A 15,706-nucleotide genomic window follows, 5' to 3' on the forward strand; every position below is an offset into this window, starting at 1 on the left:
CTTGTCCTCAATTTCCACACAAATTAAAAAACTGGTAGAAATGTGAAACTTTTGTCAACTATGAAAGCAATGAAAGAACAAAAAAATATTTTAAATGATTAGAATTAAAAGTCATGATTGTATCAAGGGAAGAAAGATAGATGGAAATACTTTCAAATGATAAAATAATCTTGCACTTCATTTTTGAAAGCACTCAGATTCAAGCTCACAAAGACACAATTAGACATTTTCATTCAAGCTGTCTTGCAAAGTACTTTACTCTCTCTTAACCTGGCACTGTATATGTTTGGGATGAATTATGAAGATACAACAGGTCGAGGACTTTAAAGATAAGATGCAAAACATTCAGCACTTTGATTAGAAACTTAACACTAGTGTGGATTTTTATACAGTGAGACATGAGGGAAAAGATCTGGGGCAATTGTCAGGATTTTTTTTCTTTTTGTGTATTACAAATATTTGTATTTAAGTATATTTAAATGTTTAGTCTATAGACCAACAACTAAACTCCTTTGGTGTCTGTGACAGGGTGAAATTGATAGAAAATTAATATTCTGAATGTGACATTTTGGCATCTACTTAGAGAAAGCCAAACTAAAGTAACTAGTGAGAGATCTCCATGCCTTTCCTCAAAAAGCTTTAAGTGACTACAAAATATAGCCCTGGAGTGAATACCTGGTGTGTTTTTCCTAAGTGATCCATGGTGGTGGTTTAGCTGCTAAATTGTATCCAACTCTTGCAACCCCATGGGCCAGTAGCCTGCCAGGCACCTCTGTCCATGAGATTGTCCAGGCAAGAATACTGGAGTGGTCTAACATTTCCTTCTCCAGAGGATCTTCCCGACCCAGGAATCGAACCTGAGTCTCTTGCATTGCAGGCCCATTCATTCAATAAATATTTATAGTACCCAGCACTGTTCTAGGTATTGAAATAGAGTAGTAACCAAACAGATGAGACTCCCTACCTTACTGGGACTTAAAGACTAGTGATGGTAGCAAGCTTCCCCAGCATGTCCCCATGGTATCTCAAAATAACATACTCTTAACTTAAATCCTAGCTATGCCATTTAACAAGATGTGTGCACTTGGGAAAGTCACTACTTCTCCATACTTGAGTTTTGGGGAGAATAATATTTACCTCACTGTGTAGTGAAGACTAGGTGAGGTAATACGATGGAAGTACCGTAAAAGTCCCTGCCATTTTAAGGCTGCTGGACGCACGTTATTTAACTTCTGCATTAGCATGTTCTGGGGATTCCCCGGTGGCTCAGCGGTAAAGAATCTACCTGCAGTGCAGGAGGCAGAGGAGATGCAGGTTTGATCCCTGGGTGGAAAAGGTTCCCTGGAGGAGGAAATGGCAACCCACTCCAGTATTCTTGCCCGGAAAACTCCATGGACAGAGGAGCCTGGCGGGCTACAGCCCATAGGGTCACAAAGAGTTAGATACGACTGAGATAGATGCACACATTAGCATGTTTTAATGGAGAGCTTCTTTCGGAGAGATCGGAGGCCAATACAAATTGCAACAATACCCTGTTTTTTTTACAGATGAGTGACACAGCCTATTCTCATTGATGCCTCAAACATCCCAAGCACCTAAAAAGTGCCTCCTTCTAGTGAAACGTGCTTATCTCTCAGGCATGAACTCCAGGACTCTCACGATAAGATCTGCCTCACTCCTAAAATTAGGCAGTGCTTATTTCGCAAATACTGATGAGACCATCAAGAGCCAATGGCAGAGGCATGTTATTAGACAGCCCATCACATCAAGAAGAGAATTTTCATAAGGAATTCATTTGTGGCTGCGCCTCCTGCTGGAGACAGTGATAGACAGACGGATGAGCCAGGCATTCTGCAACACAGAAGAGCCATCCACCGGCTGTTAAAAGCTCTCAGATATCGGTCTCACACACCAGCATCAAATAAAAGAAAACCAACTGTCAATAATCATAATGAAATCAATTTCTGTTCCCTGCAGGCTTTGAACACTAGAGAATCTGTACCTTTAGGCTTTGAGATCTTAAGACTTTCAAACCTTTCTCACCTGTTGTACTAGAATATCTCCAATTCGGTTGATGATGAAATTCCTGTCATTGCCTACACAGGATTCCTGCCTTCGCTCCTTCATACTATAGAAGAAATGCTTGTGGATTTCAAGCAACTCGTCTAAACAGGGGAAGATTTTGTCCACAGTGCTGTGGTCCAGCTGCAGCTCCTCTTTCATCCCTTTCCTGAAGATCTCAGACATGATGAGCAGGGTCTGGATGTGATGCATTTCTGTCTGCATTAGCTCTGGAACAGGGGAGCAGAAACGAGCTTTAAAACAAGCATCCCTGGAGGTTAACTAGATTTACTGTGCTGGTCATTTTGCAACATAGATACAAATACCATTAAGTTGTCATGAAACTAACAATGTCATACGTCAGTCAGACTTCAATTTTTTTCAAAAGTATCCCTATTGACCTAAATTTATAGCTAAACACTGTATGTTACGCAAATAAAAGAGGGAAGGTTTAAGAATAACAATACTCTTCTACTATTAAATCAGCATTGACTAAATCTTTAATGTAAGCGCAAAATTATTCTCTTCTTCCCAGATATTACAAGAGGCTATGCAAAAGTTAAGCCCAATACATACAGAATCCAATGTATCAAACTTTCATAATATAACCAGCTAACATCTTTAGGTACCTTCAGTTGGGAACCAGTTTTTATTTTGTCCTGAATACTCCATAAAATATAACTTAGTTGGCCTCTTTTTTTTTTTTTTGCATTGAGTAGGAGCAAAATTTGAAAAGACCCTGATGCTGGGAAAGATTGAAGGCGGGAGAAGGGGACGACAGAGGATGAGATGGTTGGATAGCATCACTGACTCAATGGACACGAGTTTGAGTAAACTCCAGGAGCTGGTGATGGACAGGGAGGCCTGGCGTGCTGCAGTCCATGGGGTTGCAGAGTTGGACACGACTGAGTGACTGAACTGAACTGAACTGAGGAGTACAATTAGCTTGGTGAATTACACTGAATTAAATACAATAAAGACTATGGTTTTTCCAGTGGTCATGTGTGAATGTGAGAGTTGGACTCTGAAGAAGGCTGAGCGCTGAAGAATTGATGCTTTTGAACTGTGGTGTTGGAGAAGACTCTTGAGAGTCCCTTGGACTGCAAGGAGATCCAACCAGTCCATTCTGAAGGAGATCAGCCCTGGGATTTCTGTGGAAGGAATGATGCTAAAGCTGAAACTCTAGTATTTTGGCCACCTCATGCAAAGAGTTGACTCATTGGAAAAGACTCTGATGCTGGGAGGGATTGGGGGCAGGAGGAGAAGGGGATGACAGAGGATGAGATGGCTGGATGGCATCACTGACTTGATGGATGCGAGTCTGAGTGAACTCCGGGAGTTGGTGATGGACAGGGAGGCCTGGCATGCTGCGATTCATGGGGTCGCAAAGAGTTGGACACGACTGAGCGACTGAACTGAACTGAAATACAATAAAGCTCCTCAATGCATACAACAGTAGGTCCTTTCCATTACTGGGTCTGTCTCCAAAGTTCTACTTTCTCCAAGAGAAACCAATGTGTTATGATCAAGGGACATCATCAAGAAAGTGAAAACAACAATCCATGTAACAGGAGAAAATATTTTATAAGGGACCCGAGTCCAGAATATATAAAGAACTCTTATAACTCAACAATAAAAAAACACAACAGTTCAAAACAGGCAAAAGATTTGAATAGATATTTCTCTAAAGAGATATACTAATAGCCAATGAGCAAATGAAAAGACGAGCAACATCATTAGCCATCAAGGAAAGATATATCAAAACTACCATGAGACACCACATTACGTATACCACCATAATTGTGATTTAAAGGATGAACAATAAAGAAGCCTTGGTAAGGATATGGAGAAATCAAAACCCTCATACATCACTGCTGTGAATGTAAAGTGTTATCGCTGCTTTGGAAAACAGTTCTTCAAAAGGCTCAACATAAAGTTACCATGTGACCCCCAAATTGGAAACAATCCAAAATGACCATCAAGTCATGATCAGAACAAAGTGTGGTATATCTGTACAATGAACTACCACTCATCCACAAAAAGGAGCAGAGTGCTGAATTATATTATAGCACGGATGAACCTTGAAAACAGTATGCTAAGTGAAAGCAGCCAGGCCCCAGGCCTAAATATTGTACGATTTACACCATATGTCCAGAACAGACAAACTCATAGGGACAGAAAATAGATGAGTGGCTTCCAGGTGCTGGTGGGAGGGGAGCCAAGGGGGACGGCTGCTGCTGGGCACAGGGTTTCTTTCTGGAGTATGAAACTGCTCTGGAATTAGACAGTGGTGGATGGTTGCACAACTTTATAAATGTACTAAAACATTACAAATATACTATAACATAGATTTGTACACTGTAAAGGGGTGAACTTTAGATCTCAATTTTTGTGATATATCCATTTTAAAAATACACCATGAGAGAAAACAAAAATTCACCATTACTAAGAGCATCAGAAGTGTTCTAGACTAATGAGTACTTCCAAACCCACATACAGGTTTTAAAAAAGAATACAAAATATCAGACATGGAGGGAAAACAAATCAAAATGTGGCTTTGTTTATTATTTTATCATAAACAAAACTCTCTACCCACTAATTTATTATTATTATTATTATTATTGTATCCTACCACATTTTTAACACCTACTCTGTACTAAGTATCTACCATGTCACTTCATTTAATCCATTAATCCATCATGACCCCAAATATAAGAATGATTTTTTTTATCTTTAAAAGCCAATGAAGAAAAGAGGGTAAATGATTTTCCCTGGAACATAAAGAGTTTCTGGCCCAAAGGCCCATGCTCTGAACCACACTGCACGATAATTCAACCCAAATGGGTCAGACTATTTTTAATATATGAAATCAAGAAATAAAAGAATAAGATTACAATATAAGAAATTGCATAGGAAGTACTAAAGGGCAGCACCACCCTTTCCAAGGAAAGTCCCTCCTCCACAGCTCTCAGCTGACCTCACAGCATGCACGCACATCGGCTCATCTGACCTGCATAACCACCTCACGCAGGGGAGGAGGGGCCCTAGTCACCACCAGACTTTGTAGTGCTTTGCACACACAGGATTAGTGAAAACTAAGGGCTACGCTCATGTTTAAACTTAAGGTGCCTTCTTGAAACCACTTTTCAGCATCTACTTTATACTTGAAAAATTTTAAAGCTTCGTTTTTTTCCTAACTACTCTATCATCTAACCTTCCCTAATTCAGACTGCCTTCACCCCAAATAGCATGAAACCATAAAAGCTCCCACAGTTGCACCCCACACTCAGCACTGCCACTCTCAGTCACACGGGATACTAGTTCCAGGGCCGTCAGCCCCACCGCATCTCTGTGAGTGACCATCCCTGGCGTGTGCAGGCAAACTACGAGGCCGCCGTAAATGCAGCAGCCTTGACTACCCACCTTAAAAACGCAGTCTCTGTGATTCTTACAACAGAAGAGGCAAACGAGTAGAGACCAGGCCTAACTCAACTTGAAAAGGGTAGAAGAAATCAAACCTGCTTTGTACCAAGCACGTACCATGCCTCCTTTAAGCCTCACAACATTTTGATCCTCAGCCTCATTATCCCCATTTTACAAAAGGAAAAACTGAATTTCCGGTGAGTTACTATTATACCTGAGACTAAGTGACTAGGAAATGGTAGAACCAGAATTTGAACTCCGGCTTGAATCCGTGCTCTTTCCTCGGCACCACACCGCTGCAGCCCAGACAGCGTGACTGTAATGCTTACCAAAAATGACATCCTGTCTTTGGATGACATCCTTCTCCTGCTGACTGCAAAATGAAGGGTCCACCACCAGACTCCAAGATTCCGCTTCAAACTCCTGGGCATCACCGCTGAGGTCACTCCACAGAGATGAATCCACGACATCTAACATCCGTTAAGAAAAGAAAAGCTAAAGTGGGTGAACACGTGTAACGCAAACAGACCTTCACAAGTGCCTATGTTTATGGATTCATCGCCCTAAAGAAACTCGCTATGAACAGAGAAATACTGTGATACAGAATTGAAACAACTGAAACCGAACCAGTGCAATTGTTCAGATTATTCATGAAAAGCAAAGCAGAATCAGGTATTAACAGTTGCCGTGTGTATACGCAAAAAAAAAAAAAAAAAAAAAAAAAGATTCTTTCATCTGTTTGGCTTATTCTATTTTAGTTTTATTTTTGATAACCTGCAGAGTCCACACGTGCTCACACAGTCTTGAACCCACTGATTTCTTCACCCCACGTTACTCTGCACTGTTCGCTCAACACTGAATCTTGTACATGTCCATTTGGTTTGCTCTTTACTTGCCTTGCTATCCTCAATATAAACACGAAGCATGGTACGAGGCCTTGAGTCACATGTGAGTACAGATTTTTCTGAGAGAATCTGACAACACACACATAGTTTTCCCTTCAGGAAAACTAAATTATATTTGCCCGAAAGCAGCCCTCAGAGAGAATCCAGCTCAGAGAAGTACAGATGTGAGGACAATGGATTTAAAACAAGCAGATACATGGGGAAGAGTCTACCCCTTTCTCTCATCACTCCTCTCCCTTCATTTGGTTTTCCTCTGCCTATTAATACAGCTTGGATACAGCAAGCAATTCCCCAGATTGTCCTCTCTACAAACATGCTTTTTAAAAATGCTTTTATTCCCCCAGAAGTAGGAGGCAACACAAGGGGATAAATATCTTAGAGAGCCAGACAAGTCCAGTCTTAAGTAACTGAAATATATATATGTACATATATATATATATATATATATATAAAAGTATGATCCTATTCCAATTCATCAACAACTGTAAAAAAATATTTTAAAGAACAGCAAGCACACAACACATTTCTTTCTCTTCATGATGTTTATGACACATTCTTTGGGGAGTATGTCCCTTTAAAAAAATACATCATGTTCCCTTGGCCACTATCTGGGAGTCTCCTCTGGGGCTCACTGTTCACTGTTTTTATCAGAAGAACCTGCACCAAAGAGACACCAAGAAACAGAATTCTCTTAAACAGAATAAAAGAACAATGCTTCCATCTTATATCCTTCGGAAAACATCCCTTTCAGCAAATGCTCACAGAAACCCATGTCAGTGCAAGGGCGTCTTCTCCTCACCTTCCGTTAAGAAGGAGTCCGTGGAGGGGGACGAGCCCATGGGCTGTAACATCTCGTCAGAGTGAGACCTGCTTCTCCAGGTGCTGCCGTCATTCTCGGACTCCAAGGATGCCCCCGGCCTCCTGGAGCTGGAGGGGCAAGGAGGACAGTCAGCCCGGGCTGCCACACTGAGACCACACGGCATCACACCACAGCGAGCCTTACCTTTCCACAGTGGTGCCTGGGACACTTCTGGACAAGGGATGCACTTGCCCTGCCATCTCCTTCCTCCCGGTTGGCAGCCCGATAGGCATGGAGGAGGAAGGGTGCAAGGAGAGCCCAGGTGGTGGGACGTCTCGAAACGAAGAACCTGGAAATCAGAATGGACGCTTCATGATGTTTCCAAAGAGGGCAACGAATAAAGGTCGTCACTTAAAAGCCAGAAAGCTGAACACTCCAATGGCGGCTTCTAATGCGTTACAAGCCCAGCCTTGAAACCAGTTTCCTGGCCACATCCCAACACCTGTTTCAAATGTCCCTTCCAGCTCACACCCTCCTGGAGCCAGGCTGGAGGCCTGCTTCAGCATATCCACGTGGAGAATTATACAAACAAGCAGAAGATGGAATGGGGAAACACTGGGACAGCTTGCCCGTAAAATCCTGCTGTACTCCTCAGAGCCAGCTGTAAATAGATACAAGGTGCTATTAGCACTGTTAGGAGAACGCACACTGTGTACATAAACAAGCAGACACACACACACAGAGCATCTCAATGGCTTGGAATGACGCTGGGGAGTTTGTTCTTTACGCTGTAAGAATGCCAGGCAGATGAAACCTGTAAGCCAAGCGGCGCCCTTCTCTCTCACATACAAAAAAATGAAATGATGCTTCAGTACCTTTCTGGTCAGTTTAAAATATTATGGGCATCTACAGATTTGCATTTGATGTGTATTTAAAGTGACTCTCCGAAAATATTTCAATCCTGTATGATTGCTTAGCACACACCTTTCTCAAGTAAAGGAGGAGAAAGACTTATATGGAAACCCAAGACATTACAAAGGATTCTACACGTGTATGATTTAATTTTATTCTCATGACCCCTAAGTCAAGAGAAGGAACAGATGGTATTCTATCAAGTCTAAAATGCTTTTTAATTATTTTGATGCTTCACCTTATGAATTTGAGGAGTGTCTTCCAGCTGAGGTCAAAGGGACTTCCGGTGAAGAAGCAGGGGTATGACCAGTGTCACACCTGCCTGCACTAGCTTTCCCGTGTGTAACATCACATGCAATCACACGTTGCCATCAATTTGCATACTTCCCTAACACCCCTGATTCAAATGGCTTTTAAAACACCGATCACACTGTTGCAGCACTGAAGTGAAAAGTGACCACAATCGTAACGTGCCTGCCACAGGGCGAGCTATGTAATATGTGAAGCAGAAGAAACTGGGAGATCTCTCACGTCAAATCAAAGGATTTTCAAACTTAGGATGATGGTCTGTCTGGTTCTTGCATGCAATGTAAAGACGGTCAAAGGCTGACAATTACTTCAATTTCAACCATGTATAATTCAAGAAAAAACAGAATCACTGAGTTTAACCACTGTAAACAAAACACAGGTATACCCCGAAATTTCAACGGTCATTCTAATGGAGCTGACGCAATCACAGCCTCAGGCTGGCTGCGGAAAAGTACTAGGTTGCTCTGATAACGAGTAACAGAGACTGATAAGAATCTATAGAATCTTGAGGACTTTATCCTAATCTTGTGATTCTTAAGAAGCATGTATTATGTACTGGTCAAGATAAATACGTGCCACTACTAGGAAAACATAAAATTATGTACATTTAATGTAGTGTTCAGGCTTCCCTGGTAGCTCAGCTGGTAAAGAATCCACCTGCAAGGCAGAAGACCCTGGTTCAATTTCTGGGTCGGGAAGATCCACTGGAAAAGGGATAAGCTACCTAGTCGAGTATTCTTGGGCTTCCCTGGTGGCTCAGCTGATAGAGAATCTGTCTGCAATGTGGGAGACCTGGGTTCAATCCCTGGGTTGGGAATGTCCCCTGGAGAAGGGAATGGGTATCCACTCCAATATTCTGGCTTGGAGAATTTCACGGACATAGGGTTGCAAAGAATCAGACACAACTGAGCAACCTCCACTCCACTTCACTTCACTTCAATATAGTGTTTATCTTTCCCCCCAAGAGGCTGTCATCAATAGTGTCTATTACACTAATTTGCATCTTAAAATTGAGGCAACATCATATCACCTCCATTCAGCCTTCCCTAATATAAAAGATCACATAGTACATGCAGCACAAAGGCTACTCAGTTGCCAGAGCTTCTGCCATTGTTGCCTTCTTTGCCAAGAAAAATTATGCCAACTATGCCCAGCATGAGGCTTCCCTGGTGGCTCAGAATAAAGAGCCAGTGCAGGAGACTGCCCATGCAGGAGACTCAAGTTCAACCCCTGGGTTGTTAAGATCCCCTGCAGAAGGAAATGGCAACCTACTCCTGCTAGAGGATCCTAGCAGGCTACAGTCCATGGGGTCACAAGAGAGTCGGACACAACTTAGTGACTAAACAACAACAACATGCCCAGCATATGTTATGAAGGAGGGAATAATTGGGCAAATGAGAGAACTGAAAGAGGGGGGGAATGTGTGGTATGTACGAAATGGAAAAAAGTTCTCGCCATTTTTCATATCACTTACTTCCAAGGATGGTCTGTGGTTTGTTCTTATTATATTTCTCTTGGAATTTCTGTAAAGAACATTAGAAACACAGAAAGAAAGATCAAAGCACCACTCGACTACAAGAACATCCACAGTTAAACAGAACAGGCTTCTTATCTTTGCCACTTTCGTGTTCTTTTATTTCAAACAAAGAAGAATTCAAAGCAAAAGACATAAAACACAACAAAGAGAAAAGTGTTACGACAATGAGATGTGCACATTGTAAGGGAGGTGCGCCTCAAGAACAGGTCTCAGCAAGAGCCCAGCTTTAGTAAAAGTCTGAGGGGACCGCAAACCTCCAGCTCCTGTTGCAGCCCAGGCTCAGACAGCAGTCATGGCAGCGCTATCTCCATCCTACTTGTTCCTTCTGTTCCTGGCTACTCCTCCCCCCGACAGGACACGATGACCTTGAGCACTGAAAGGTTACCCTCAACTTTGTGACCTGACAAAATGTGTGTTTCAAATAACACAGAGTTGGAGACCGCACGTTTCCCCCTGAAGGATCCTCGTGCTCACTCACATGCATTTCTGGCCTGGGTTTCCAGTGGGAGACAAAGGACCATGATGATAAACCCCTCCATCTACTCAAGCCCACCCCCAGACACTGAGAATGTTCCTCAGTGTTTGGTCCAGCACACCTCACAGCATGGTTTGGGGACCTGGGAATACATCAGAAATGCAAATTCTCAGAACCAACCACCCAGACCTCCTGCATCAGGAATTCTGGGAGAGGGGCCCAGAAATCTGTGTTTTAACAGGCCCTCCAGGTGACTCTGATGTTGGCCAGTATTTGAGAATTACTGCTCTAAACTTCATTTCCACACTTGCAAGGTTTGCAATGGTAAACCAAGTAGGTCCTGACAGAAAGTCTAACCCACCCATATCATGTAATAAAAACAGAACGTTCCCTCTGTTTCTACAAGTGCATAGTTGTTAAGTGAATAAGTATACACTTTGAGCACGTGTTGTTTTATCACTACAGTGACCACTTTAAAAATAGAGACAGTAATAGTTAGTAGATCTAAAAACACAAACAGATAACATTGAAGCAGCGAGCTACATACAAGCATGACTGAGACGTTACCTTGGTACACAGAGGGGCAGCATCTTTACAGACTTTATGTACATTTCCATTACAGTCTGGAACAAAAAGAAAACAGAGAAAAGTGTCCATCTTACTTAAATTAATCTGCAAAGAGAAAAGAATTAGACTACATCATGCCTTTAAGGATCATTATAAAAGTAACAACCCTTGGACATTAAGGAGATCACACCAGTCAATCCTAAAGAAAATCAACCCTGAATATTCACTGGAAGGACTGATGCTGAAGCTGAAGCTCCAATACTTTGGCCACCTGATATAAAGAGCCAACTCATTGGAAAAGACCCTGATGCTGGGAAAGACTGAGGGCAGGAGGAGAAAGGGGTGACAGAGGATGAGATGGTTGGATGGCATCACCGACTCAATGAACATGAGTTTGAGCAAGCTCCAGGAGATGGCAAAGGACAGGGAAGCCTGGTGTGCTGTAGTCCATGGGATCACAAAGAGTCAGACATGACTTAGCGACTGAACAATAACAATAAAAATTACATGTAAACATCAAAACTATTTAGAGAACTTAAAAAGGAAAGAAAAACTGTCTAAACCACATTCTTGTCCCACCACTGGAGCAGAACACACTGTTAATATTTTAATTTCCTTGGAGATATTTCCCCCTTGTGCACAGGGTCTTCCTGATTACGACAGCTGAAACTACGCCTGACACACACTTCTGTTTCTGCCTGAGAACTCGTGCAGAGCTCCGCACCCTTTACTCATCAGGGACGTCTTACATCTGGCAACTGCCTGCTCACACACTGGGGAAAATGCCTATGAGGATGGAAAGAAAGGAAAACGTACAACAATGCAAGAAAAAAAAATGTACTGTCAGGCTCTGAGAGAATTCCTACTAATCAGAGGAAACCAAATTAAAAGAGAACAGCTAGCAGCTTGCCCACATGTTATTTCATGAAACAATGTGGCCTCACCTCACTGAAAAGCGGAAGGGAACACTTCTCCTGCCCACAGGCTAGGCTCAGAGACCTCCCTGCATGGGGACAGCTTCCTGCCAGACTGATGTCTTTCTGCCCTCTCCCCCCTTCCACTCCACCTGGCCCACCAAGACGCCTTCATCACATCCACCCCCACCCCTACACGCTGTGTATAGACAGAGGAGCCTGTGGTTTATCAGAAACTCCATGAGACAAATCCTTCTGGAAGGGGAGACTTTCTCACTAAATTCCGTCTAAGCCACACTGGACAGCAGCTGCAGCGCCATGAGAACTGAGCAGGACACTGAGCCCACACTCTTCCCCCCCGCAGGTCTCCCGAGGCATCTAGTCAACACCTCAGTGGCCAATGAGCAGAAGCCAGGCTGTCCACGTACTGGCCCTGCAGGCAAACAGTGAAATGGGATACTTCCTCCTCACCCCAGAACAAGGGAATAAGACAGGAAAAAGGAGAAGCCAGGAGAGACCACCAAACCAAGTTATACTGAAAATTCACAGCAAGAGGGAGCCACTGAATATTCCAAAATCCAGAAAAAAGAAGAAAAATGTAGATATGCACCCCCCCCCTTCCCCGAGATACACAAAACAGACCAAAGGCCATGTAGGGAATACAGGATTTGACCACAGGCCAACAGGATGAGAGGCAAACGGAGCTTTGTGGGACAAGAAAGCACTTCAAGGAAGAAAAAGAGCAAGAGCGGAACTTAAGCTGAACTGAGAAGAATCTACGTGACAAAGTATCAAAGCACCACTATGGAATTGAACTTGAAAGGCTCTCTCCAGAACGTGGAGAGAATGCAGCATACAATTATCAAACGAAAGACGTCATACAAAGATGACAGATAACAGGTCACATTTCTCCAAGGAAGAAATCAAAAAGATGAGACCAGAAGTGGCAACTGACAGCTACAACTGACAAAACCTTTTATAAGGCTTAAAGAGAACCCCAAAAAAGGCAAATAAAAGTCTTACTGTTTTCTAGGAAAAAACCATTAAATGGCACCTATTTTTAATAGACACATTCTGACAATATCTATATGATTAAAAAATTAAAAGCCCTCTTTAAAAAGTTACAAGTTCTCAGTATAATACTGCTGCTGCTGCTGCTAAGTCGCTTCAGTCATGTCTGACTCTGTGCGACCCCATAGACGGCAGCCCACCAGTCTCCCCCGTCCCTGGGATTCTCCAGGCAAGAACACTGGAGTGGGTTGCCATTTCCTTCTCCAATGCATGAAAGTAAAAAGTGAAAGTGAAGTCGCTCAGTCGTGCCCGACTCTTAGCAACCCCACCGACTGCAGCCCACCAGGCTCCTCCGTCCATGGGATTTTCCAGGCAAGAGTACTGAAGTGGGTTGCCATTGCCTTCTCCGAGAATACTACTAACTGCCTAGATATAAGGGAACAGTATTGGCAGAATCTTCAGAGGAAAAGGTTTGGTTGAAGAATTTATTTAGCCAGATAAAACTGGCTACTGTGTGAAACAAAGATATAACCTTAGATACACAAGATTTCAGAAAACAGGTTATTCCAATAAACTTCTTGGGGACCTGAAATCCTATTGCCTATTAAAAACAGAATCAAAATTAAGAGTCAAGAATAGATCAGCTTTACTGCAGGAAAAATACAGCAAAAGTAAGCACTGACACCAAACGAAAGTACCGCAGCTTCAAAGTCCCTGTAAGTAGAGATACAGAACTGAATACAAATAGCAAATTATCATTGAAACATAAAATTATTCCTAAAAAATGAAACATACATTATAAAAATAATAACAATTAACTCAGTATACTCATAGAGGCTGGGGAGGGGAAAGAGTAACTATAAGGGAAATAAGAGTATTAAATTATAAGCCTTCCACAGCTCCTTATTAATACTTATTATCAGTAAATATTAAGAGAGTCTACCTTGCCAAATCCCTGGAGAAGATAAAAGCCAACAATATATGGTCTAAACCAGACATCAAGGAAAGCAGTGAAGAACTATGAAAGATAGTGGACAGTTGTAAAATTAAATGTAAATAAGGAAAAAATGCTTAATATAAAACAAGCTCTCTCAGTTATATTATAATTACCTATAGCTAAATTAAAGACACACACCTCAAATTAACAACACAGAAATAGTTAAGAGGAATACAGACAAAAAGGAAGTCAATAGAATATCAATTTTAGACAATGTAAAATTCTTATAAAAGGCGTTTAACTGCCTTAGGGTAATTTTACGTTTATGAAAGCTAAATTTGCAGTGAAGCTGTGATTAGTAAACTTCTGTGCATCAAATCATGTAACATCAAAATGTAAGCAGCGAAGTCTATTTATAAACAAGTAGAATTTTATAGAAATATTTGTGGAAAACTAGCAACTCAGGCTTTAATAAAGAAGAATAAAGACACCACAAGATTTTGAATATTTATATTATTTGTTTTATATCATATGTTTTTAAGATTAGATATAGTAATATTCACAGGCAGAAGGGAATACACATCTGAAGAATCTCGGCTTAGTCCAGTAAACCAAAAAAACCCAGAAGTCCTCAAGTGTACATGTGTGGATGGAAGCAGTACTTCACTAAGAGGAAGGTGGGGAGAATACCCACAATAAACTGCGAAAGTAACCGGAGAGAGGGGAAGCGAGCGCAGTTTGCTCTCAACAGCCCAGAAGCGCTGATGAGAAGCCACCAGAGCAGGAACCGTGAGAAAGGAAACGAAAGAGGGGCCGCACAGACGAGGGTGACAGAAAGAGGAGGAGCTGAGACTGACATGCCCAAGTGTCTAGCTGGCATCACAGACCCAGCAGGAAGGACAGCCTTCTGCAGGGGGACCGTGAGGTCAGTTTCAGACACCTTGGTCGGGGGGACAAGAAAATCTCTGGACGATGATGCCCACAGATGGGCTGTGATGGGGACAGTATTGTTTTATATGGTAGCTCTGCCATAATTCTCAAGCAGGGCCACAAGTTACATGGGGGCTCAGCCTCCCTAGGCAACTGGAAATATGGAAATAGCAACTGAGGTGTAAAGATGTTCATCAGGGAAGAACAGGTCTAAATACCATATTTTAGAATAAAAGACTGGGTGCCTATACTTAGAAACAATAAAGAGAAAAGAACAAGTGCCTGAGAACCAAGTTTGGAGGACACTCAAAGTTAGGGCAAAGGAGACCATCCAGGGGGTGGACAGAGGAGCAGTGTACTCTGGAAAAGGGGACCTCTTTTTGCACGGAGGGAAAATAGACACGGAAACAGGAGAGGGAGCAGGGAGTCTGAGAACAGTAGTGAGGCAAGATGCTCAGACCTGACTAGAAAGTGAATCCGTGCTCCCATCCAGGAGAGGACTTCTGTTAAGTAGTAGGGACAGAGGTCAGAATCAGATCATTAAGGAAGAAGTGGCAGGAGTGGACACCAGAGCAGTGGGTGGAGGCCGCCCAACTTGAGGAGTTCATCTAAAAATGAGGGGAAGGCTTTCCTGGTGGCCCAGTGGTTAAGAAGCACCTGCCAGTGCAGGGGACTCGGGTTCGATTCCTGGTTCGGGAAGATCCCACATGCTGTGGAGCAACTAAGTCTGTGAGCCACAGCTACTGAACCAGCGCTCTGGAGCCCGCAAGGCCCAACTACTGAAGCCTGCTCACCCTACAGCCCGTGCTCAGCAACAAGGGAAGCCACCACAAAAAGCAGCCTGCGCACTGCAGAGAAGGGCAGCTCCCACACATCACAACTGGAGAAAGCCCGCACCCAACAGTGAAGACCCAGTGCAGCCAAAT

At 42.7% G+C, this 15,706-nt stretch overlaps 1 protein-coding gene across 6 annotated transcripts in view; it reads right to left on the minus strand.

Moving 5' to 3' along the window:
• Nucleotides 1-15,706, minus strand: part of ARHGEF28 (Rho guanine nucleotide exchange factor 28) — a 346,403-nt gene that overhangs the window by 75,250 nt on the left and 255,447 nt on the right. For all 6 annotated transcript variants that reach the window (XM_069556181.1, XM_069556182.1, XM_069556185.1 and 3 more), the window contains 6 exons: nucleotides 10,989-11,044; nucleotides 9,884-9,932; nucleotides 7,393-7,537; nucleotides 7,189-7,316; nucleotides 5,814-5,954; nucleotides 2,044-2,291 (listed from right to left, as the gene is read on the minus strand). In XM_069556181.1, coding sequence (XP_069412282.1) covers nucleotides 2,044-2,291; nucleotides 5,814-5,954; nucleotides 7,189-7,316; nucleotides 7,393-7,537; nucleotides 9,884-9,932; nucleotides 10,989-11,044 — 767 coding nt within the window. The remainder of the gene's footprint in view (nucleotides 1-2,043; nucleotides 2,292-5,813; nucleotides 5,955-7,188; nucleotides 7,317-7,392; nucleotides 7,538-9,883; nucleotides 9,933-10,988; nucleotides 11,045-15,706) is intronic.

The sequence above is a fragment of the Ovis canadensis genome, chromosome 16, assembly GCF_042477335.2.
Source record: "Ovis canadensis isolate MfBH-ARS-UI-01 breed Bighorn chromosome 16, ARS-UI_OviCan_v2, whole genome shotgun sequence".
Taxonomy (NCBI): Eukaryota; Metazoa; Chordata; class Mammalia; order Artiodactyla; family Bovidae; genus Ovis; species Ovis canadensis.